General features: G+C 34.2%; 1 protein-coding gene across 1 annotated transcript; it reads left to right on the plus strand.

Annotated features, from left to right (window-relative positions):
- The first annotated feature begins 1406 nt into the window (after positions 1-1406).
- On the plus strand, positions 1407-27404 carry LOC145690877 (uncharacterized). The gene is made up of 2 exons (XM_081766277.1): positions 1407-2002; positions 26072-27404. Exons 1-2 carry the CDS (start codon positions 1638-1640, stop codon positions 26100-26102), a joined length of 396 nt encoding a protein of 131 aa, XP_081622403.1. The 5' UTR covers positions 1407-1637; the 3' UTR covers positions 26103-27404.

Here is a 27404-nt window from a genome sequence, read left to right on the forward strand (position 1 = left end):
CGATTTGTCTTGTCAAGTTGAATCGATTGATATATAGATTGTATATGTTTCGTTGCTGATCGTACCTCACCCCCGGAAACTAAATTAGGCTCAGTAAACCGGAAGTGGGTAACCGGAATTAGTTAAATTCGGTATCAATCGATTTGTATTGTCAAGCTGAATCGATTGGTTTATAGATTTATATGTTTCGTTGCTGATTATAACCCACCCGCGGAAACTAAATTAGGCTCAGTAAACCGGAATTGGTTAACTGAAAGTAGTTAAATTTGGTATCGGTCGATTTGTTTTGTCAATCTGAATAGATTGTATATGTTTCTTTCCTGATTATACCCCGCCCCCGAAAACTAAATTAGGTTCAGTAAACCGGAAGTGGTTAAGTTTGCTATTGATCGATTGTTTTGTCAAGCTGAATCGATTGATATATAGATTATACATGTTTCGTTGCTGATTATACCCCGCCCACGGAAACTAAATTAGGTTCAGTAAACCGAAAGTGGTTAACCGGAAGTAGTTAAATTGATATCGATCGATTTGTTTTGTCAAGCTGAATCGATTAATATATAGATTGTATATGTTTCGTTCCTGATTATACCCCGCCCACGGAAACTAAACTAGGTTCAGTAAACCGGAAGTGGTTAACCGGAAGTAGTTAAATTTGATATCGATCGATTTGTTTTGTCAAGCTGAATCGATTGATATATTGATTATATATGTTTCGTTGCTGATTGTACCCCACCCCCGGAAACTAGATTAGGCTCAGTAAATCAGAAGTGGTTAACCGGAAGTAGTTAAATTTGATATCGATCGATTTGTTTTGTCAAGCTGAACTGATTCATCTATTGATTATATATGTTTCGTTGCTGATTGTACCCCACCCTAGGAAACTAAATTAGGCTCAGTAAATCGGAAGTAGTTAAGCAGAAGTAGTTAAGTTTGATATCGATCGATTTGTTTTGTCAAGCTGAATCGATTAATATATAGATTGTATATGTTTCATTCCTGATTATACCCCGCCCCAGGAAACTAAATTGGGTTCAATAAACCGGAAGTTGTTAAATTTGATAACGATCGATTTGTCTTGTCAAGCTGAATCAATTGATATATAGATTATATATGTTTCGTCGCTGAACATACCGCACCGCCGGAAACTAAATTAGGCTCAGTAAATGGGAAGTGGTTAACCGGAAGTAGTAAAATTTGATATCGATCGATTTGCTTTTCAAGCTGAATCGATTGATATATAGATTGTATATGTTTCGTTCCTGATTATACCCCGCCCTCGAAAACTAAATTAGGTTCAGTAAACCGGAAGTGGTTAAATTTGGTATCGATCGATTTGTCTTGTGAAGTTGAATCGATTGATATATAGATTGTATATGTTTCGTTGCTGATTGTACCCCACGCCCGGAAACTAATTTAGGCTCATTAAACCGGAAATGGTTAACCGGAAGTATTTAAATATGGTATCGATCGATTTGTCTTGTCAAGCTGAATCGATTAATATATAGAATGTATATGTTTCATTGCTGATTGTACCCCACCCCACTAAATTATTCCCCATTTCATTAACACTGGGAACATAAAATATAAGGGAAGTATAAGAACAGTGTTAAATTCTTGTTATATTTCAATTCACAATGGCTGGTGAGGCGTCTGTTAAGTTGGAATTGATGTGCAAAAAAGAAATTGTTTATGACTTACCTCAGGAAGATCCACTCGATGGAAAAGGATGGACATTGGAACTGATAAGTGACAACAAAGAGTTAATATTATCTACAACGGAAGGGAAGGAAACAATATACAAGGATACAGCTATGTGTTCTTTGGATGTGAAACTTAACGTTGATAGAGTGAAATCAGAATTAGCAGTAGAAGAAGATCCTGCATTTGATAGCAATATAGTAACGGCAATAAAAATAGTGGTTCAGGAGACTTGCGAGTCGTACTCTAATGACTCCCAACAATTAACAACAAAAAGTTTAACTTCAGTTCGGCCAGAAAGGTAATGTTCAATTTTTCATATACTAATTGGCTTAGGTTGATAATACGGTTACATGCGTTCGGAAACTTTGTTGGTTAACCAATACTTCACGAGAAATATTTAGGTATGGGAGATATGTCGAACGTAAGTTAGTAACCTACAATTTGGAAATGGCATGGCACACACAGTGATGGGTAAATTCCCGGGAAGATATTTTTCGGGAATGTTCCCCGGGAAGATTTCCAAATTGGGAATTTATCCGGGAATTTATATACAATCAGAAATAAAATTGTATTCTATTAATATATTATGATTTCAAAGTTGAATTAATTTTTATATCACAGCATATTATTACTGTAGTCCACAGAGGATTCTTTGAAATCTATATATTCTGAACGTACTATGTTACTTTATTAACACTTCATTATCTTTAGAGAGAACGCATAAATGTATATTTATTTACAATATGTTCTATCAATTAAATATGTGTGAAAAATTATATAGTAACAGTTTTAATTTAGATGTAAGTTGATTTGCTCAGCTTGACTCTATTACTGATATTATAAACACATTAAATTTATAAATGTTACAAACCAATTAGATTGGGTAAATGCTAGAAGATACATGTCTCACCAATTTTCAACATTTGCGCATACATATTTATGTTCACAAAATTTGCAAGATACTTATTTATCTTTATATTTTACCACGTAACATTGGCATACACGACCTTTCATTCTACCTATTTCCCGAAATTTCATACGTTAATTCACATGTAAAAGAAGTTCGAGTACCTCTTCAGAAATTCGAGTCAGAGGGAGGAGACAGACCGACGTCTATTACTAATGGTGGTTCAGGGTTTATTAATAGTACTTCATCTCTATTTCTACATAATTCTAAATTACTTTACAAAATGGTTTCTTTTCATCATTTGTAAATTAGTACTTTGCTAATTTCGGCTGTTCTTTAGCATTGGGAGGCAGCTTTTGCACATACTTTTTTGCGATATTGTATTCCGATGCGGTTAGTTTATGGTTTCATACGTTCAGTTACGTTACCAACATTAAATTCAGACAACATTGCTGAGCGAGCGTTAGCGAATGAAGGCAGGTTAGAGACCCGCATGGCACGTTGTTTTCTATCATTGTTACCAACAATTCACTTTCTTTTGTCACATAAATCACTTGCACTTACCTTTCCGTTTTGTATAAATCCCCTACTGCCTTAAAAAATATATGTTCGATACTTTCTTGACTACTTGAACATCACTATCAACTAATTTCTTCCGTAAATCATCTTATTTTTACTAGTTTTGGCCTCCAATACTAAACTATTACCCTACTTTTAGTGCAAATGGAAATGGAACTTAAAAAATCATATTATTAGTTATATAAAGTACCGTCAAATAATTTTAAATTTTTTAACTGCCAAATTCTTTAAAACCTAGAAGTAAATCATAATATATTAAAATAAAGTATTTAGTCATTAAAAGTTCTTATAATTTGGAAGATAAAGTAAAGAAATGGAAATAAATTCCTTCCCGGGAATTTATAGGCCAGGGAAAAAACCCGGGAATATTCCCATTTTTAAATTCCTTCCCACCGGGAATATTCCCACTGCCCATCACTAGGCACACATAGACTAGCTGTACACCAAATAAAAATAATAATAAGATCAATACGACTCATACAAATCTTATGTAATTCATATCTTGATAAAATAATTATTTCTTTATTATTGATTACACACTTCTCACTAATTGTTGCACATATTCAAAATATGGATAGAGACTTATGTAAAGTCGTTATGTAATCCCAAGGATCCGCTAAAGTCCTCTGTTGATAGTAATAAGCGATCGTCCAAGCCGGCACAATTATTTCTTGCTTTTCAATGATTTTGAGTCATAGTATGTTACACAAAACTGGGATTACAAACCAATGTTAGGGTTAAACAGTGGAGTGTATTGTTCTAAAGTAAACACATGTTATACTTTTATGAGTGCTCCAATTGGACGATTGAGCTTCGCAAGCTAAATCGCCGTTTGCATACTTGGGAACCAATTTTTTTTTTTTTTTTTTTAGTTTATCGTCAGTCATTGTATGATATTTGCATACGCATCTGTGTATTTTTTTTTTCTAATATTGTGCAGAAATCAGCAGCGACTATGTGTTAGCAATCTAACATACCTTTGTAATCTCAGTTTTGTGTGACAAACTCTGGCTATAAATCATTCAAAAAGGAATGAATAATTGTGCCGACTTGGACGATCACTTATTACTATCAGCAGAGGACTCCAGCGGACCCTTGGGATTATCCGACGTGGAACGCCTGAGATCCTTTTAACTGCAACGCCTCTGAAGGAGTTGACCGGTGGAAGATAATATGGACAACCACTAGCACCTTCGTTACTCTTTGATTATTACTAGTGCTTCTATGTTTGTGCTCTCAACATAGAATTTTTAATATCCTGCTGTAGTGCTATTCGCAAAAATCGAAATATATAGTCTACTAGGTTTGGAATCCTGGTTTTACAGGATTTTGGCAAACAATGACCCTCGTGTGTTATTAGCATCGTGAAACACTCTAGTCATTATTCTTTTTTACGATAAAAATAAAAAGGCCGTGCGAAGATAAATACTATAATCTGAATACCGAAAAATTGAAGAAATATGTTATACATCACATAATAAAATACAGGGAGAAGAACTGCTTCAAATAAATAATTTAATATGTTGAGCGTGTTCATTTAAGTGGCATTTTATTACGTTACGTTCATTCAAATGGGTATCATAAAGACGGGAAGAGGATTAAAATTGTAGGTCAAATATTATAATCTGACTTGTTAGAGAAACGACAGTTGACACACTAGCTTTTTACTTTTAGAAAAGTGTCGCGTGCAGCAGTGTTTTCGGAAATAAACATTCAAGAGAGAGAAGACGAACAATCTGCGTAGTATACCTCAGTACAAATAATTTGACATCAACCTAATCTGGTGTTAGCTTCAGAAATGACTGAATCGATTGATATTAAATTTTACATGTCTGCAGTTAGCCACACATGTAACTCATTTAGAAAACTTTTTATCTTTTCTTATGTTACTGTTCCTAGAATGAAGATTCTACGAGTAAAGCAACATATTTAAATTTTACGCTAAAAATGGTGAGTAAATTTTTCTTAGGATGTGTCTTTACGCTATACTAGTGAGCAAGTGATCTACTACTTACGTTACGAGATAAAAACGGGCAATTTTCGCAGATTTCATAATACATAAATTTACCACGTGATATAAAATTGATATGAATGTACAGAACTTCACCACGCATTGCCTGATGGACTAAAGTGATCACAATTTTGCTAACATAAAAAGAATTATAGAAAACCTACGTTTTCAAGGGGATAGTGTGAAATTAAGCTGCAAACTTCAAATCAACTTCTAGACTTCATTAGATGTTTTAACAGGAGCTGCGTCAAAAACAGCAAAAAGGCTTGTAGTATACGGGAATTATTTACTGGGAAACAAACTATTTTCATAATTTCTCTTTCAAACAACGCATTTATCCTTTCCGAACTTTCTTCTTTACTTATGTGGAGCAATCTACTTTTATTTAGAAGCATATCTGCGTACTTGTTGAAAAAAAATATCGAAGAATCACTACTTCTACCTCCGTAATTCACATTAATATAACTGTATCATTCCTGCGTTACTACAATACAATACTCACGGAAGAACACTTACGGACACTCTACATTAAGTATATCTACGTACCTTTTACGGCGTCATACATAATATATCATCTTTAAACTCAAACTTGGAGGAATAAAATTACGTAATACTGTATGTGTAATGTTGTGATGAACACTGGACACTTATAACCACTTACAACGTAAAACTACAAAATAAAAATATTAAAAAAATTAACATTTGAAATAAATTTTTAACACAATTTTTTCCCGATTTTACCATCGCATTTCGAAGAAAGTATACATTTTATTTATAGTATTTCAGACAGTGTATTTTTTTCGTCTTGAAACTAATCCACATCTCATTAAAGTACGAGCTAAGATCAAGATCCTGCACAAATTCTGAACCAGGGACAATAAACAAGCTTAGGCCTGGTTGTATTTACTATACTATCTGTTGAATTTATAAGTTGAAGTTAAGCATTGGTTTTCTGCAAATCCTTTTGCAGAGGTACCACCCTCGTTATCAGATATTTGTTTCGCTGGTTACTAAAAAGTACAATATACTAAGCATAAGTTCGCGAAATTGTGAATAAAGGCCGAAAGAGTCAACTAATTCCAAGAAACGTGAACTTCATTAGAAGTTTTCATAGTCATTTACCCTGTGTAATTTTAGCACTAAATACTAAAATCTTTAAAATGAAATATATACTTCACTTTAAACTTTAGTATACATTTAAGAATATATGAAATTCATTCACACAGTGATTAACCAACCCCGAAGTCCCACATCTCATAAATTTAACTTCTGAACTGGATATCATCCTACACTAAACCATGCCATCTTGGATTATTCTTAGAGTATCGTATTGTATCATATTATCTTATGGTTTTTGACACACCAACCTTTCACAAATGTTTTATGGTTCACATGCATATTATTGACGCAAGCGACGTGACCCACCTATAGTAGACATATTGATTTCATTATTTGTGTAAAAGTATTTGATGTCTTTCTACTGTAAATGTTAACTATATATATATATATATATATATATATATATATATATATATATATATATATATATATATATATCATGTAAACTTTCTTCCCTTCATCTCACGCTAAGTAAGCTATTCAAAATTGAACATCTTGTTGCTGATTGTTCATAACCATTTTTACCCCTTTCAGCCCTGACCTACACAATTGTCATGGAGATATAATCACCAATATATACAATACCGGCCGAACATGCAGAATTGTGCAGGCTAATTTTTCCGAAAGCTAATAGTTAAAAAAAAAAAAGTAAATCATGTTTATGATCATTAGTATATCAAACTAGATTATGGAAACTACCATTCTTTCTTTCTATTTTTTGAGATAAAAGAGATGATCATCCTTTTCTCAATCTGGTCTTTCTGGAAAATTGTTTACAGTTCGGATGAGATTTTGTAAAGCCGGTGAACAGATATTTTCCCCTTTCTGATCGACTACAAATAAAGCTGTACCTGCATGGTACGTGATTTCTAGCAACCCCCTAGGTTTATTCCATTGATTAGAGCAACAACCAACGATTACAAGAATTATTATACATCCAAACAAATTTCTCCTGCAAAGTGATATTACTGGCATTATCCTTTAGGATTTTTCGAACTAGTAATCTTTGGGGACACATATCACCTGAAGTCTGCTGAACCGGACGAAACTTTACTGACATAATTATTCATGCACTAAGGTATATATCATTATATACCAAATGATTGACTCAAAATTGAATCAAACTCATGACTCATGATTTTGTAAGTTCTGGGTTCTACCAGAGAGCTAATAACTTGAGCTTTTATTTATATGCAAGTTAGTAGTGGGAAAAAAGCGGGATAATATTGTATACAAATGGAAGAAGCAAATAAGGATGTGTTAAAAAAATCTCTCAGAAATATGTTTGCACTAAGACAACTATAATGAACAAGTTCAAAAAGTTATAAAATTCGTAAAATATTTGCGTCTATGAACAACTGATACGGTTTTAGCGGAATGTGTGAAATAACCAACGTAAATGTCGGAATGGTAAATTCTTGTGGTGGTTAAATCATAGATCATTGGAAAACGAACAAAATAAGAGCATTGTGTAGTACTAAAATAATATTTCAAAGGAAGTGTGAAGGCGGCACATTTTTTATTAACCATTCGCATAACTTCTGCCAAATATCTGTTACATAGTTACAACTTTCTTATGTATGAGTAAAGTTTTCAACTTTGTGGGGTGTACTAAACGTGTTACACAATACCCAAATTAAACAAGTGAATATCGTTACATAGTGTTTATCTAAGACTTCCAAAATGTGCGAATTCAATACTCAAACTTGAGGTAGTACATTTGTAACAATTTGTTCCCATATAGTAAGAAGATCAAAGAGGGAATCTGTTCCTTGGACGGTAGATCTATCTCAAAAATATATTACTAGTTATCCCTTACTCTTTCACTTCTATAGAGATAAATGTTGAAAAAATCGTTAATTTGAAGCTTTTCTAATATGAATAGAAAGTTAAGGAAGAAGATAGAGAGTATCGTTGGGTTGCAGATCCGATCGCAGAAGAGCTGCTACACATCTTAAATAGTGACAACCTCCTCAGTTCGTGTCTTTGAAACGGGGATGAAAATGTTGAACTGAGATCACCTTCCACTCACCATCTAGAATGAGTGGGTATGTTTACGATTACTAAGCGAGAGGTAAATAATTGAACCATGTCTTTATAGGAAATTACCTAGAAATGACAACTCCGAGATTGAATTAATATTTGATGGATATATTTCTCATAACTTGTGTTGCAGTGTAAATATGTGATGTTCGAATACGGGTATCTAGAATGTTTGCCAGAAGAGCAACGCATACCAAGCATTGAGCGATTAATCACTGTTATTGAGGTCACACATACCTTGAATTTAACTTCAGTTGGTGGTCCTAGGTGGTCCACTCCTGGGCTGGTCTCTGGATTGTAGATATCGCCAAGTTGATATCTTTTCGGGATCGTGTCTCTCTGGTCAAGACATTGCAATCATTGGTGACGATGATTTGGTGAAGCTCTCTGACCAATGTCCTCTATAACTAGCTCCAAAGTTAGTTTGATAAACGTAAACGAATTTGAGACTCCAGTCTCAACTTCTCCAACTTCTCAGTCTCATCTGAACTTCTCAGTCTGATCCGTACTTCTGAGTCACATACGAACTTCTGAGTCCCATACGAACTTCTGAGTCTCGAGGCCTCTCGTCCTCTGGTTTTGTTCAAATCTTGTCCCAAGGAATTTGATGGTGTCAGCTGACGTCAAGCACGTGTGCCCTCCTTTCTTCGGAAAACAAGGTCGCTTCCTTGAGTCGCGAACAACAACTGCAATACTTGGAATGCAGTAGTCTCATGATTCTAGACAATTTCTACATACCCCTGTATGTGTTTTCATGTTCACAATCATTGTACAATTACAACTTAGTAAATTCTGTAGATTGTTCTTACTAACACATTTTCTGAATTCAGTTCCTGAATTCGCAGACAACAAATAATGTGCTTTACTGATTTTTGAAAAAGCTAACCAAACAATCGTACAGATTTCATGAGAATTGCATTAGTAAGAATATTGAGCTTGACATAAATTATTTTCATTGCTTTTCCCCTTCACTAAACAAAAATTAAAATCTTTAATAAATCTGATATTTCAAAATATACATAAAATTAATCATTGAATTACGGGCTCTGCTACATCAACATACAGGCTCTGCCACAACAGTTTTTCTCTATGAAAAATTATATAACAGGATTACTAATCACTTACTAAACAACAGCTACTACATACCTGTTACCATTTTCGTTTTGTAGCGATAAATGTTGAAACCGGAGAAGGATAACTTCAACCACGTCCAGTTTGAATTGAATTTCAGCGGAGAAGCTAATCATACTATTTGAATGCAGATTCGTTTACAAGAAACTGCAACGTGATAGGTTTTAGCATTCTACCTCTAAGGAAATAAGTATTGAAAATGGACGTAATAGTAAATTTGAACTACTTCCGTATTTGACAGTGTCATGAATAGTCATTATATATTGTATTCAGACGCTTAATCGTTTGCAGAAAACTGATTCTGCTTATGTGCTTGTTCTATGGCAACCAAACTTGAAAACTATATCGAATCGGATGTAACCGTAAATTTGAAAACCGTTCGTTTTTGGGAGAGCTCTGTGGTAATCACGATAGGTACAATTTTAAAATGGAAATGTTTCCAGAAAGCCGCACTTCGCTGTCTGTTACCTTCTCAGTCCTCTAGGGATAAGTGTTAAAATCAAAATTGGCTAATTTGAAACGCTCACGGTTTGAATAGAGGAATGGATGGAGGAGGTGCACAAACTCTTGGAAAGCTGAATCGTTTGTATGAAACCGTATCTCGATATCTCTAATCGTCCTTACTCTACAGAAATCAGTATTGAAATTACCAGTTTAGAAAACTTCAATCACCTCCGATTTCGTAACGTGAGCGTGATAAGTCCACTACAGACCCTCTATCAATTGTACAAACCTTTTGTTAATGTCTGTTACGGTTTCCATCCTACGATGACAAATATTAACACCACAAATGGTTAATTTAAATTGCTCCGCTTTGAATATGGCTTAGCGGAAAATGTGGAACCTTATCTTAGAACGCTCAGCTGATTGTAAAAACGCACCTCCATAACTCTTACGGCGATTCGCATATAGAAATAATTAATTAAACCTGAATTAAAATTAAATTTGAGCTACTTCTTTTTTCGGTAGAGTGTTGTAAAATCATTTTATGTTCGAAGCTCCATATTTTTTTGAAAGACGTATCCTTGCTAAAACTCTGGCGATAAAAGTTCAAATTTCAAGTGACTGGTATAGCCTGGTTTGGTTTGATTAAGATTTCAACACAGAAGATGCAACCTATACTTGCGATGCTTCATCACATTAAAAAGTTGCTTCCTGATAGCTTTTATAGTGTTCCTTCAACGGAGATCAATTTTGAAACCAGTAGTGCTAGTAATTATCCAGGATAGTAGCGATATGTTGTTTTAAAACGCTGAATTCTTGACAGCAAACCCCTTCTCCTTTCCTGTTACCATCTTCGTTCTACAGCATTACAGTTTTAGCGGAATATGTGAAATAACCAACGTAAATGTCGGAATGGTAAATTCTTATGGTGGTTAAAACATAGATCATTGGAAAACGAACAAAATAAGAGCATTGTGTAGTACTAAAATAATATTTCAAATCAGGATAAAGGTTAAAATTCATGGCATTGAAAAAGAAAGTGTGAAGGCGGCACATTTTTTATTAACCATTCGCATAACTTCTGCCAAATATCCGTTACATAGTTACAACTTTCTTATGCATGAGTAAAGTTTTCAACTTGGTGGGGTGTACTAAACGTGTTACACAATACCCAAATTAAACAAGTGAATATCGTTACACAGTGTGTATCTAAGACTTCCAAAATGTGCGAATTCAATACTCAAACTTGAGGTAGTACATCTGTAACAATTTGTTCCCATATAGTAAGAAGATCAAAGAGGGAATCTGTTCCTTGGACGGTAGATCTATCTCAAAAATATATTACTAGTTATCCCTTACTCTTTCACTTCTATAGAGATAAATGTTGAAAAAATCGTTAATTTGAAGCTTTTCTAATATGAATAGAAAGTTAAGGAAGAAGATAGAGAGTATCGTTGGGTTGCAGATCCGATCGCAGAAGAGCTGCTACACATCTTAAATAGTGACAACCTCCTCAGTTCGTGTCTTTGAAACGGGGATGAAAATGTTGAACTGAGATCACCTTCCACTCACCATCTAGAATGAGTGGGTATGTTTACGATTACTAAGCGAGAGGTAAATAATTGAACCATGTCTTTATAGGAAATTACCTAGAAATGACAACTCCGAGATTGAATTAATATTTGATGGATATATTTCTCATAACTTGTGTTGCAGTGTAAATATGTGATGTTCGAATACGGGTATCTAGAATGTTTGCCAGAAGAGCAACGCATACCAAGCATTGAGCGATTAATCACTGTTATTGAGGTCACACATACCTTGAATTTAACTTCAGTTGGTGGTCCTAGGTGGTCCTCTCCTGGGCTGGTCTCTGGATTGTAGATATCGCCAAGTTGATATCTTTTCGGGATCGTGTCTCTCTGGTCAAGACATTGCAATCATTGGTGACGATGATTTGGTGAAGCTCTCTGACCAAAGTCCTCTATAACTAGCTCCAAAGTTAGTTTGATAAACGTAAACAATTTGAGACTCCAGTCTCAACTTCTCCAACTTCTCAGTCTCATCTGAACTTCTCAGTCTGATCCGTACTTCTGAGTCACATACGAACTTCTGAGTCCCATACGAACTTCTGAGTCTCGAGGCCTCTCGTCCTCTGGTTTTGTTCAAATCTTGTCCCAAGGAATTTGATGGTGTCAACTGACGTCAAGCACGTGTGCCCTCCTTTCTTCGGAAAATAAGGTCGCTTCCTTGAGTCGCGAACAACAACTACAATACTTGGAATGCAGTGGTCTCATGATTCTAGACAATTTCTACATACCCCTGAATGTGTTTTCATGTTCACAATCATTGTACAATTACAACTTAGTAAATTCTGTAGATTGTTCTTACTAACACATTTTCTGAATTCAGTTCCTGAATTCGCAGACAACAAATAATGTGCTTTACTGATTTTTGAAAAAGCTAACCAAACAATCGTACAGATTTCATGAGAATTGCGTTAGTAAGAATATTGAGCTTGACATAAATTATTTTCATTGCTTTTCCCCTTCACTAAACAAAAATTAAAATCTTTAATAAATCTGATATTTCAAAATATACATAAAATTAATCATTGAATTACGGGCTCTGCTACATCAAAATACAGGCTCTGCCACAATAGTTTTTCTCTATGAAAAATTATATAACAGGATTACTAATCACTTACTAAACAACAGCTACTACATACCTGTTACCATTTTCGTTTTGTAGCGATAAATGTTGAAACCGGAAAAGGATAACTTCAACCACGTCCAGTTTGAATTGAATTTCAGCGGAGAAGCTAATCATACTATTTGAATGCAGAATCGTTTACAAGAAACTGCAACGTGATAGGTTTTAGCATTCTACCTCTAAGGAAATAAGTATTGAAAATGGACGTAATAGTAAATTTGAACTACTTCCGTATTTGACAGTGTCATGAAGAGTCATTATACATTGTATTCAGACGCTTAGTCGTTTGCAGAAAACTGATTCTGCTTATATGCTTGTTCTATGGCAACCAAACTTGAAAACTATATCGAATCGGATGTAACCGTAAATTTGAAAACCGTTCGTTTTTGGGAGAGCTCTGTGGTAATCACGATAGGAACAATTTTAAAATGGAAATGTTTCCAGAAAGCCGCACTTCGCTGTCTGTTACCTTCTCAGTCCTCTAGGGATAAATGTTAAAATCAAAATTGGCTAATTTGAAACGCTCACGGTTTGAATAGAGGATGGATGGAGGAGATGCACAAGCTCTTGGAAAGCTGAATCGTTTGTATGAAACGTATCTCGATATCTCTAATCGTCCTTACTCTACAGAAATCAGTATTGAAATTACCAGTTTAGAAAAATTTCAACCACCTCCGATTTCGTAACGTGAGCGTGATATGTCCACTACAGACCCTCTATCAATTGTACAAACCTTTTGTTAATGTCTGTTACGGTTTCCATCCTACGATGACAAATATTAACACCACAAGTGGTTAATTTAAATCGCTCCGCTTTGAATATGGCTTAGCGGAAAATGTGGAACCTTATCTTAGAACGCTCAGCTGATTGTAAAAACGCACCTCCATAACTCTTACGGCGATTCGCATATAGAAATAATTAATTAAACCTGAATTAAAATTAAATTTGAGCTACTCCTTTTTTCGGTAGAGTGTTGTAAAATCATTTTATGTTCGAAGCTCCATATTTTTTTGAAAGACGTATCCTTGCTAAAACTCTGGCGATAAAAGTTCAAATTTCAAGTGACTGGTATAGCCTGGTTTGGTTTGATTAAGGTTTCAACACAGAAGATGCAACCTATTCTTGCGATGCTTCATCATATTAAAAAGTTGCTTCCTGATAGCTTTTATAGTGTTTCTTCAACGGAGATCAATTTTGAAACCAGTAGTGCTAGTAATTATCCAGGATAGTAGCGATATGTTGTTTTGAGACGCTGAATTCTTGACAGCAAACCCCTTCTCCTTTCCTGTTACCATCTTCGTTCTACAGCATTAAACGATGAAACCGGTACTGAAACTGGCAGCAATACAGAATTTGGAAAAGAGCCCATTTTGGCAAAGCGTCTACCCAGTCATTATGTGTTGTGTATAGACACAGGATCATTAAGAAGAATCACTTCTCGTTATCGTTTACCGTTCCGTTCTACGGTTTCATTAGCTAAGTCTGAAACTAATAGCTAGTCTGAAGAAATTTCGGTTTCAGTATACGGTTAACCGAGGAAATTGAATCTACTCGAGGGACGCTGAAAAATTTATAAGAAACAGCATCATGAAAGCATTTACCTTTTATTCTCTACCAAAATTACTTTTGAAATTGGATGCAATAGTGAATTTGAACATTTTCGTTTTCGGTAAGGTACATTGGATAGTTGACAGACGCGCGGACGAGCAACTTCGTTCTAGTATACTGCCGTCGCTTACACACAGCATAGGTTCAGTCTAAAAACCTTTGTTTGTATTCATGTACCCTATGAACAATAACACACTTTAAAACAGTTTTATTAAGATTACTAAAATTTAATCCGGAAAACGGTCGCCATGTGGTTGAAATCGTATTTGTGGTATCTGTTAGAATCTTGTAAATATAATTGTAACGTTCACATCGATTTTCGTCTTTTTCCCAAAAGTTTACACATATCTCTCTTTAACTCTCTGTCACTGGTTTATTACGTTTATCCCAGCTTTGCTACGGCAAATCAGGATTTCTTCCGTACATACGTTTTGTCATAAACCGAATTTGGGGAGAACGGTAGACAAAACATAGATACCGTAAAAATGGAAAATTGAGCAAATGATCAAATTAAGCTCAGATATTAATAAACTAAAATTATTTTGCGGTGCAAATCACAAAACCTGTTAAAACTGTATAGAAAATGTAATAATAGTGAATGTAATTCATACAAATTAAAAGAACATCAAAAGATTACAAATGAACAAGTAGCTTTTACTTTATATGTTTACGGCCGTTTTAACTATTTTTATTTCCCTCTTTATATTATTTTCTTTTTATACATGTAGCTTTGTGGCACAATTGATAAATTAAAATTTCACTTACTCACAATAATCTTCGACCGGTCAACTGCTTTAGCGGCCTTGCAGTTACAGAAACCTCAGGCGTTCCACGTTCGATAATCCCAAGGGTCAGCTGGAGTCCTCTGCTGATAGTAATAAGCGATCGTCCAAGTCTGCACAATTATTCATTCCTTTTCAATGATTTGGAGCCTGAGTTTTCACACAAAACTGAGATTACAAAGGAATGTTAGAGTGCTAACACATAGTCACTGCTGATTTCTGCACAATATTAGAAAAAATTATTTTACACGGATGTGTATGCAAATATCGTACAATCGCTGTCGATAAACTAAAAAAAATGGTTCTCACGTATGGAAACGGCGATTTAGTTTGCGAAGCTCAATCCGTACAATTGGAGCACTAATAAGAGTATAACGTGTGTTTAGAACAATGCACCCCACCCTCCTTCGTGAATGCCCTTCCGAGTGACGACCAGGCGTTCGTACAAAGCGCTGAGGGTTCTTTTCAAAATCAATGCTGGTATATGGTCAGCCGACAAAATGCCGATTTTCACTTGTAGCATAAGGACTAGAATTATCGTTCAATTAGCTTTTAGTTATAACAGTACGCAAGTGGAGGATGATTGTCCCGAAATTCAGATATAAAGAAACAGTCACCAGAAATGCAGGACTCACGTTATCATGGTTCCTGTTTCTTGACCATAAGACCGGTCGTAAGACCTGAGCTATGCTTACTAACAAAAATGTAGAAAATACCAAACTGCTGGAAAACTATTCAAGATTGCTTGTCCATATACGAGGTTTGGTTAATAAATTTTAATACTAAAATTGTCCTATTTCTTTTAAATTCCAAAAAAAACGAGCCTCAGGTCGGGGATATCCGAAATGTTGTCCTTAAGGAGTTATGTTGTGTATAGTACTTAATTTTTGTACGAAACAATTTATATCTTGATTTAATTTCGCATTTTTGCACAGTAAATAAAACGGACAAACCAATACTTCCATGGTTGATTCGGTGGTCAGATGGCTAACGCGTTGATGTCTGTAATAAATGGTCGTGGGTTCAAGTCACAGCAGTTGTAACATTTTTCTTTCTAAATATATTTCTATATCTTCACATATATTATTAATATTTTTTTCGTGCATTTCACGTATGTTATCTTAGGTCATGTGTTCATGGATTAGGGTAGTTTAAACTAGGTTTCGTTATATATACTCACAATTTCCCATCTTTTCTTCAAAATGGATTTCTATATGTTCACATTTGTTAATAATTATTTATATATTTCAATTTTAGTGTTCATATGTTAGCGGTGTTTACGTAAGGATATGTTTGCAGAAAATATAGAACGATGCGAAAGCACATTTTTTCAGACAGCAATGCGTTATTTTTCCTTTATTCAGAAAGTTACTGCGAGTGCGTGCTATGCAGTTAAACCTTCCACTCACTGTTAGTGCCGGTGGCATCAGTTTTCTGGACGTACACGCATTGTCAAATAGTTGTTTTTCTTCAAAAATGACCTATGGATTATTATTCTGATAAAATATAGAAAGTATCTGTGTAAAAATTGTATTGGTTTTATTTGAACACTCATACATTTTTATACTGTTTTTTAGAACATTCATTTCAAAACTGGTGTCGAGTCTGGCGTAATGTCACGAATATTTTTTTGTAAACTATATGTTAATAGGTTCCTTCTTACTTAACTCTCTGTTCAAATCTGAATTTGTTCAAGTTAACCATTCCGAATTTCAACGTTTATCGCTGTACAGCGAATAATGTAATATAGAGACAAGTATTTGTATGCAAACGATATAGTGTCTTAACACAATTTCATACTATCCAATGTACCTTTCCGAAAACGAAAATGTTCAAATTCACTATTGCATCCAATTTCAAAAGTAATTTTGGTAGTGAATAAAAGGTAAATGCTTTCATAATGCTGTTTCTTATAAATTTTTCTGCGCCCTTCGTGTAGATTCAATTTCCTCGGTTAGCCGTATACTGAAACCGAAATTTCTTCAGACTAGCCATTAGTTTCAGACTTAGCTAATGAAACCGTAGAACGGAACGGTAAACGATAACGAGAAGTGATTCTTCCTAATGATCCTGTGTCTATACACAACACATAATGACTGGGTAGACGCTTTGTCAAAATGGGCTCTTTTCCAAATTCTGTATTGCTGCCAGTTTCAGTACCGGTTTTATCGTTTATTGCCGTAGAACGAAGACGATAACAGCAAAAGAGGAGCGGTTTGCGGTCAAGAATTCAGCGTCTCAAAACAACATATCGCTACTATCCTGGATAATTACTAGCACTACTGGTTTCAAAATTGATCTCCGTTGAAGGAACACTATAAAAGCTATCAGGAAGCAACTTTTTAATGTGATGAAGCATCGCAAGCATAGGTTGCATCTTCTGTGTTGAAATCTTAATCAAACCATACCAGGCTATACTAGCCACTTGAAATTTGAACTTTTATCGCCAGTGTTTTAGCAAGGATACGTCTTTCAAAAAACAATTGAGCTTTGAACATAAAATGACTCTACAACACTACCGAAAGAAGTGGCTTAAATTTAATATTAATTTAGGTTTTAATAATTATTTCTGTATGAAAATCGCCGTAAGAGTTATGGAGGTTTGTTTTTACAATCAGCTGAGCGTTCTAAGATAAGGTTCCACATTTTCTAATAAGCCCTATCAAAGCGGAAGCAATTTAAATTAACCATTTGTGGTGTTAATATTTGTCATCGTAGGATGGAAACCGTAACAAGCATTAACAAATGGTTTGTGCAACTGATTGAGGGTGTGTAGTGGACATATCAAAACCAGCAGTACGTTACGAAATCGGAAATTGATGAAATTTTCTAAACTGGCAATTTCAATACCGATTTCTGTAGAGTAAGGGCGATTAGAGATATCGAGATAAGGTTTCGTACAAACGAATCAGCTTCTCAAGAATATGTCCATCTCCTCCGTCCACCCTCTACTCAAACCTTTAGCGTTTCGAATTAGCCAATTCTGATTCCAACATTTATCCCTACAGAATTGAGAAGATAACAATCAGCGAAGTGCGGCTTTCTGGAAACATTTTAATTGTACATATCGTGATTACCACAGGGCTCTCCCAAAAACGAACAGTTTTCAAATTTACTGTTACATCCGATTCGATATAGTTTTCAACTTTGGTTGGCGTATAACAAGCAGATAACCAGAATCAGTTTTCTGCAAGCGATTGAGCGTCTGAATACAATATATAATGACTATTCATGAACTGTCAAATACGGAAGTGCTCAAATTTACTATTACGTCCATTTTCAATATTAGTTTTCTTAGAGCTAGAATGCTAAAATCTATCACGTTGGAGTTTTTTGTAATCAATTCTGCATTCAAATAGTATGTTTATTTTTCCGTTGAAATTCAATTCAAACTGGACGTGGTTAAAATTATCCGTCTCCAGTTTCAACATTTATCGCTACGAAACGAAAATGGTAACAGGTATGTAGTAGCTGTTGTTTAGTAAGTGATTAGTAATCCTGTTATCTAATTTTCATAGAGAAAGCTGTATAAGATGTCGAGCAGCTCCTCTGCGATTTGGTTAGCGTCCCAACGATACCTTCTATCTTCTTCCTTAACTTTCTATTCAAATTGGAAATGCTTCAAATTAACGATTTTTTCAACATTTATCTCTATAGAAGTGAAAGAGTAACGGATAACTAGCAATAGATTTTTGAGATAGATCCAGCATCCAGGTAACAGATTCCTTCTTTGATCTTCTTACTATATGGGAACAAATTGTTACAGATGTACTACCTCAAGTTTGGGTATTGAGTTCGCATATTTTGGAACTCTTAGATTCACATTGTGAAACGATATTCACTTGATAATTTTGGGTATTGTATAACATGTTTAATACACCACAGCAACTTGAAACCTTTAATCATGCACAAAAAATTTGTAGCTATGTATCGGATAATTGTCAGAAGTTATGCGAATGTTTAATAAAAAATATGCCACCTTCACACTTTCTTTTTCACTACCATGAATTTTAATCTTTAACCTGATTTGAAATATTATTTTAGTACTACACAATGCTCTTATTTTGTTCGTTTTCAAGCCAATGATGTATGTTTTAACCACTACAATATTTTACCATTCCGATATTTACGTTAGTTATTTCACACATTCCGCTAACACCATATCAGTTGTTCATAAACGCAAATATTTTACAAATTTTGTAACCTTTTGAACTTGTTCATTATAGTTGTCTTAGTGTAAACATATTTCTGAGAGATTTTTAAACACTTCTTTATTTCCTTTTTCCATTTGTATGCAATATAATCCTGCTTGTTTCCGACAAAAAACTGGCATATAAATAAAAGCTCATGATATTTGCTCTCTGGTAAAACGCAGATCTTGCAACAGAACCTTAAGTTCATGAGTTTGATTCCCGTTTGTGTCAATTTTTTGTATATAATGATATATACTTTAGTACGTGGATAATTATGTCAGTAAAGTTTCGTCCAGTTCAGCATACTTCAGTTGATATGTATCCCAAAAGTTTACTTCTTTGTAAAATTATAAAGGTTAATTAATACCAGTAATATCACTTTGCAGGAGAAATCTGCTTTGATGTATAATAATTTTTGTAATTGTTCGTTTTTGCTCTAATCAATGGAATAAATTTAGTTGTTAGAATAGACGTATCACGCAGGTACAGTTTTACTTGCAGTCGATCAGGAATGAGAAAATATCTGTTGACCGGCTGTACAAAATCTCATCTGAACTGTAAACAATTCTCCAGAAAGACCAGATTGAGAAAAGGATGCTCATCTCTTTTATTTAAAAAAAATAGAAAGAAAGAATGGTGGTTTCCTTAATCTAGTTTGATATAGTAATGATCATAAACATGATTTACTTTTTTTTTTAACTATTAGCTTTCGGAAAAATTAGCCTGCACAATTGTGTATGTTCGGCCGTTATTGTATATATTGGGGTTTCTATCTACCTGCACAATTGTGTAGGTCAGGGCTGAAAGGGTTTAAAATTCTTATGAACAATCAGCAACAAGACGTTCAATTTTGAAAAGCTTACTTAGCGTGAGATGAAGGGAAGAAAGTTTACATGATATGTATATATTTAACATTTACAGTACAAAGACATCACATACTTTTACACAAATAATGAAAACGAAATGTCTACTATAGGCGGGTCATGTCGGTTGCGTCAGTAATATGCATGTGAACTGTAAAACCCTTGTGAAATGTTGGTGTGTCAGAAACAATAAGATAATATGATACAATACGATACTCTAAGAATGGGTTATAATAATCCAGGTTGGCATGCTTTATTGTAGGATGGTTATCCAGTTGAGAAGTTAAATTTATGACGTGTGGTACTTCGGGTTTGGTTAATCCCTGGGTGAATGATTTTCATATATTCTTGAATGTATACTAAAGTTTAAAGTGAAATATATATTTCATTTTAAAGATTTTAGTATTTAGTGCTAAAATTACACAGGGTAAATGAGTATGAAAACTTCTAATGAAGTTCACGTTTCTTGGAATTAGTTGACTCTTTCGGCCTTTATTCACAATTTCGCGAACTTATGCTTAGTATGTTGTACTTTTTTGTAACCAGCGAAACAAATATCTGATAACGAGGGTGGTACCTCTGCAAAAGGATGTGCAGAAAACCAATGCTTAACTTCAACTTTTAAATTTCACAGAGAGTACAGTAAATACAATTGGGACCAAGCTTATGCTTGTTGTCCATGGTTTAGGATTTGTGCAGCATTTTCATCTTATCTCATAGTTTCAACACCAAAATATATATATATATATATATATATATATATATATATATATATATATATATATATATATATATAAATAAATAAAAAATAAAAACACTTTTTCTGAAATAGTATAAATAAAATGTATACTTTCTTCGATATGCGATGGTAAAATCGGAGAAAAGATTTTTCTGAAAATTTATTTCAAATGTTAATTATTATTATTATTATTATTATTATTATTATTATTATTATTATTATTATTATTATTATTATTTTGTAGTTTTTACGTTGTAAGTGTTTATAAGTGTTCAGTGTTCATTACATCATTAGACATGTAGTGTTACATGATTCTATTCCTCCAAGTTTGTGTTTAAAGTTGGTACATTATGTATGACGCCTTTAAAGGTACGTAGATATACTTAATGAAGAGTGTCCGTAAGTGTTCTTCCCTGAGTATTGTATTGTAGTAACGCGGGAATGAAACAGGTAATATTAATGTGAATTACGGAGGAAGAAATAGTGATTCTTTGATATTTTTTCCCAAGAAGTTCGTACATATACTTCTCCATATAAGTAGATATCTCCATATAAATAAAGAAGCTCGTTTCGAAAGGGTAAAGGCGTTGTTTGAAAGAGAAATGATGAAAATACTTTGTTTTCCAGTAAATAATTCCCGTATACTACAAGCCTTTTTGCTGTTTTTGACGTAGCTCTTGTTAAAACATGTAAAGAAGTCTAGAAGTTCATTTGAAGTTTACAGCTTAATTTCACAATATCCCCTTGATAATATAGTTTTTCTATAATTCTTGCTAGCAAAATTGTGATCACTTGAGTGCATCAGGCAATGCGTGATAAAGTTCTATACATTCATATTAATTTTGTATCATATGGTAAATTTATGTATTATGAAATCTGTGGAAATTGCCGGTTTTCATCTCATAAATCGTAGATCACTTGCTCACTGGTATAGCGTAAAGACACCTCCTAAGCATAATCCACTGACAACTTTTACCGAAAAATTTAAATCTGTTCTCTTACACGTAGGATCTTCATTCTAGGGACAGTAACATAAGAAAAGATAAAAAGTTTTCTAAATGAGTTACATGTCTGGCTAACTGCAGACATGTAAAATTGAATTTCAATCGATTCTGAATAGTATTTCTTTAGCTAATACCAGATTAGTTTGATGTCAAATGTTTTCTATTGAGGTATAGTATGCAGATTGTTCGTCTTCTCTCCCTTGAATGTTTATTTCCGAAAGAACTGCTAACAAGAGAAATCAGTCAGATCATAATATTTGACGTACAATTTTATTCCCCATCCCGTCTTTATGATACCCATTTGAATGAACGTAACGTAATAAAATGCCACTTAAATGAACACGCTCAACATATTAAATTATTTATTTCAAGCAATTCAGCTCCCTGTATTTTATAATGTGATGCATAACATATTTGTTCAATGTTTCGGTATTCAGAATGTAGCATTTATCTTCGCACGCCCTTTTTATTTTTAGCGTAAAAAACAATAATGACTAGAGTGTTTCAGGAAGCTAATAACATTCAAGGGGCTTTGTTTGCAAAAATCCTGTAACAGCAGAATTCCAAACCTATTATATATTTCGATTTTTGCTAATGGCATTGCAGCAGATTCTGAAAAATTCTATGTTGAGAGCACAAACATAAATGCACTAGTAATAATGTAAGAGTAACGAAGATGCTGTTGGGTGTCCATATTACCTTAACGTTGAATTCTGGAATCATTATATCATGTATTTCAAATAAGTACATAATAATAACAATAATTTACAAACTCTATGCTTCTCAAATGTATTTGTTTATTTAAAATGTATGAGATGTAACTACGTAGCTACATATCAATATAAACAAAATTTTACTATCTCAAGGTATCAGACTATATAAAGCGCAACCTTAAATTGGTATGCTTAATGAAATCACGTATCTTGTGCAAAATTTTAAAAGTTCTTATATCGTCCCTTTGTCTCTTTGTACTCATGTGACAGTTTCTCGTAGCTGCAATTGCAAAAACCTCTTCCGATTTTTAAATTTTCTGAAAAAAAATAATAATGTTAGTGACAACGGATCTCTATTTTCACTTATAATAAATTTTTATTCCAAATAGCACAAAATAAGTATTTTGATATGTACCTGAGTTATGTCTGATATCGTATGTATCGTGACGGACATAAGTCTTTAACCAGGTAATAGCTACTGCTTTGAAACAAATGCAGAGTGTGAGAATTAAATCTGCCATATATGTAGTTTCGTGTGCAGAACATACATACATCTGTGTCATGATCACAGTTGGTCATAGTGAGTGGTTGGGTCGTAGTGGGTCATGGTGGTGGTGGGTCCCAGCGGGTCGCGTGCTAATGACCCACGATCGACTGACCCGCTGACTCATTGACCAACTCAAACTGTGGCACTTTTCGGAATATCAGTACAGATTTTGGAAAAGTTCTAAACGATACGTAATGGTTACATTTTAGGTTAAGGTATTGCTAGTCTGCTGTTTAATTTTTGAATGGAATTACAACTCGCCATGACTTCCTACATATTGTTTTTGTGAGAAAACGTTAATGAGCAATAGAAAATACAACTGTTTTTCGATTCGGATTGGTTTGGGTTAACAGCTTCAAAATGAAATCACTTAATGTCCAACGATTATACCTGTTAGATTCAGGAAAATTATGATTGAAGCAAGTGAATTATGATGGACGAATTGGAGTAATGAGGAATTGGGTGTGTCCCGAGAGATTTCATGAGCACTATGTTGTCCGTCTCAACCTTGTTTGCCTTGGGAACGAACCTGGCAACCCACCCATCTGATTGTTTAGTAGGCGGGTCTCACTTTCGATTCGCGATAAAAGTCTTTGAAATATAAAATGCCCTCGATGTATCCCTGTCGTTGAAGATTATTGAAATCACCTGGAAAACTAGAATAAACGAATAAAATAGGGATAAATTTCAGAGATACTTTACGTATTTTTAAAATTTAATCTTCAATTCTCTGGATTGAACTATTTGGTCATGACCAAAATCAGTGATTCATGTTTAATAAAACATTAGATTCGAAAACGTTTGCATTTCCTAAATAGACGAGTCATTCTTGACTCTTACTTAAAAAAGCGGTCTTCGGGTAGTGGCTTCAGCATTCGCTTTGTGTGTTAGTGGTCCACGGTTCGATTCTCCGAAAATATATTTCTGATGTATTATAAAATAAAGAATTCTCAACTCTCGTTCTTACAAGTTAGAGTTGCAACGACTTCCTTCAGAGGAAAAAAGTAATTACATTACGTAATAATCTACAATCTCGATTTCTACTGTTTGAAAACCTCCCTTGTTTCGAAAACAATTCATGAATAGAAACGGTTCATTCTTCAGGGCTAGTATGAGTCATAAATTTTCCTGGAACGTCATTGTGTAATTGTTACTATGTGTTCCTCCACTCTTACTAGAAATAATAATAATGTTTTCGTTCGGCATTTACAATTTTCATATATTCGCTCAAGAAAAAATGATAACAACAATTCCTTTTTGTATATTTTGATAATATATCAATATAACGCATACGTAATCCAATGTCCTTTACCCAAAAAAGGGTGTTACTTTAAAAGGGTGTTGTGATGAAGACAAATCCTACTTAGCTTCTGTTAAGGCAACCGAAGATTCGATTTTCACATTATCCAGTAGCTGACACCATTTTCCTATCTTTTATTTCTAAGTATCTCTCATTACTCAATTCATCCTAATAAGGGTTTATAAGAATTTATTTTTATTTTCGTAATTTCAGTATGATTATTTGCGTTGCAGTACGACGTAATATTGAAGTCTCAAATATTCAATAATAATAATAATAATAATAATAATAATAATAATAATGCTATGAAGAGTTTTAAAGTTGCCCTACAATTTGGCATAGCTTACTTAACGTAGAGGTTTCGGGGAAGGGGTTCCGTACCTTCATGAGACATCTCTACAGTTACTCAAATTTGAACGATAGCTTTCCGCTAATATTTCGTGTAGAAAATATTCTACTCTACGTTTTCTGGAAAATAACTGTAATAAAAAGAACTGAATATAATTGAACACTAAAGCTTCTAAGAAACTAACATGTGGAGTTTGCAGATGTAATTATATAAGCTTTGCTACAAAAATATATACACAGACCATAATTCAGTGAGCTCTGAAATACAAAGTAACAAAATAGTGTATAAGGTTCAGTCTACAGAGCAATTGTTGCTTAAAGGGTGGCCTACAAAATTTCGAGAATCGAGACAAGACGAGAAATGTTTACGATACTTTTCGTCTTGTCTCTATTGTCATCTCCAAAGCATGACGATAGTGTGAGTTAGCCTTGTGCCGTCATCCCGATTTTGTCTGCTTTGTTTTAGAATCGAGATGAGAAATTCGTCTCTTTGTAGTCAACATTATACAAAACCGAAATATTTTTTTGACTATTATCACGTTTCTGCTTTAATGGTATGACCTGAGGGATAATATATTTTTAATTTGTAGATATTCTTCGAGATAATTATTATTGTTACTAATATTATTCCTGAATATTTTATAGTTCAAGTGTTGAAACAAACGAGTATTTAAATATTTGAATGTAATAAAGCGTGTGTTATCGCGGATCAAAATTCCTAAAGTAAATGAAAAATTTCTCGACGTGTATTCGATCAAAAAACCTCCAGATTACTGGTTATGCGCCTAGACCACTGAACCACGATCAATACGCTGTCTTTAGTCTGGTTACGTTAAGATTGTCTGCCTCAGCTTGGAAGGTTGTATATTATTTTTTTCTTCGTTCAGAATGCCTTTCGTGTTCCTCTTATGATGGTATAAGTGAATGATCTTCGGTAGAGATTTTATTAATAAGTTGAGTTGTTCTTAAAACTTTGGTTTTCAAGTTTTTTTTCTCCACACGAAACTACAGATAAGGCAGATCTAATTCTTATACAGTGCATTTGTTTCAAAACAGGCGCCATTATCAGGTCAAACACTTGTGACCGCCACGATATAAATGATTGTCCAATTTGATATAGTGAAACAAACTACAGCCTCTTATTTTGAGAATAGAGAGATATAGAGATTTCTCAGGGGTACTCCTTTCATATTTGTACAATATTTCATGTAATAAAACAAATGAAGCGTAATTTTATCATTAAGTATACCGAATGATTACATTTTTTGTTGTTACTTTATCACTATCTCCATTCACATTTCCTTGTTTGTTGAATTTGTTACAGGCGCGACAACGTATTATTTCTCCACGGGTAAGAGCATACGTTTATTACATTAAAGGAAGCCATTTCTCATTCAGATGAGAAATCTCATACTTCGATGCAATTTGGAAAAGCAAATTTTCGATCACGTTTTTCAAGACATATGCTGACACACGAGAGTGAGCGGCGTCATAAGTGCCGAAAGTGTGATAAACACCTTATCCAAACATCAACTTTGTCAAGCGGTAAGTTAGTACATAGAGGTGACAACATATACACCTGCGAAGTGTGTGGAGAGCCTTTTAGTGTATGTTCAAGTTTGGCTACGCACATGTTAAACAACTCAGAAGTAAAACATCACACATGCCAAGAGTGTGGCAAGGGATTTAAATATCGTTCAAAATTGGTTTCACACATGTTGATTCACACAGAAGAAAAACATCACACATGCGAAGAGTGTGGTAAGGCATTTAAACGCCGTTCACATTTAGTTGCACACATGTTAGTTCACTCAGGAGTGAAACATCACAAATGCTAAGAGTATGGTTAGGTATTTAAATATCCTTCAAATTTAGTTACACACAAGTTAACTGACACAAGAGTAAAACCTCACACATGCAAGAGAGTGGTAACGGAATTAAACATTGTTCAAGTTACGTTACACACATGTTAATCCACACAGGACCAAAACCTCACACGTGTAAATGTAGAAAAACGTATAGTCTACGCTTAAACCTTGCAAGGCATTTCTATACATAGGTGAGAAACCAAAGAAATGCATAGAAGTACCATGGCATTTACTTAAGGGTCACATACAGCAATTTAAATGTTAATCCACACAGGACAAACATCTCACACGCGCGGAGAGTGTAGGAAGACATTTACTGGCAGTTCACATTTGGCAAATCGCATCTTAAAGCACATAGTTCAACAACTAACACATGCGAAGGGTGTTCAATAGGATTTAGTTTGGAATCAGCTTTGGCAAGACACGGAACTGGACATCTCATGTAGAAAAGAATTACCTGGGCTCACAAGTTGTTAAGTGAAATTTTGAAAGAAATCTTAAGTGCACGATAAATACCCTGCTAAAGAGGTTTTCAACAGAATTATATATTAACCTTATGACGCCAACCTTTCAGAGATTACCTGGAATCTCAGGTTAATGGCAACCTGGAGCCCCTGCGGACCCCAACCAACAACGTTGTTAGTACGCACTTTTTTATTAGCTTTTATTTTCGTTTTATTGTTAATTACTGTCCCTTAGTTTTATTTACTATAATATAGTAAAAATAAACATATAGTGTACTCACTAAAAGAGTATACTAAACGCAAACCGTTTTTTATTTTACTGCTT

The sequence above is a fragment of the Thermobia domestica genome, chromosome 7, assembly GCF_964235325.1.
Source record: "Thermobia domestica chromosome 7, izTheDome1.hap1.1, whole genome shotgun sequence".
In the NCBI taxonomy this organism is placed as follows: Eukaryota; Metazoa; Arthropoda; class Insecta; order Zygentoma; family Lepismatidae; genus Thermobia; species Thermobia domestica.

Excerpts from the sequence above, each read along its gene's own strand:
- LOC145690877 (XM_081766277.1), top strand. The coding sequence starts at position 1,638 with ATGGCTGGTGAGGCGTCTGTTAAGTTGGAATTGATGTGCAAAAAAGAA. Across the intron at positions 2,003-26,071 it reads ACTTCAGTTCGGCCAGAAAG|GCGCGACAACGTATTATTTC; the intron begins GTAATGTTCAAT and ends AATTTGTTACAG.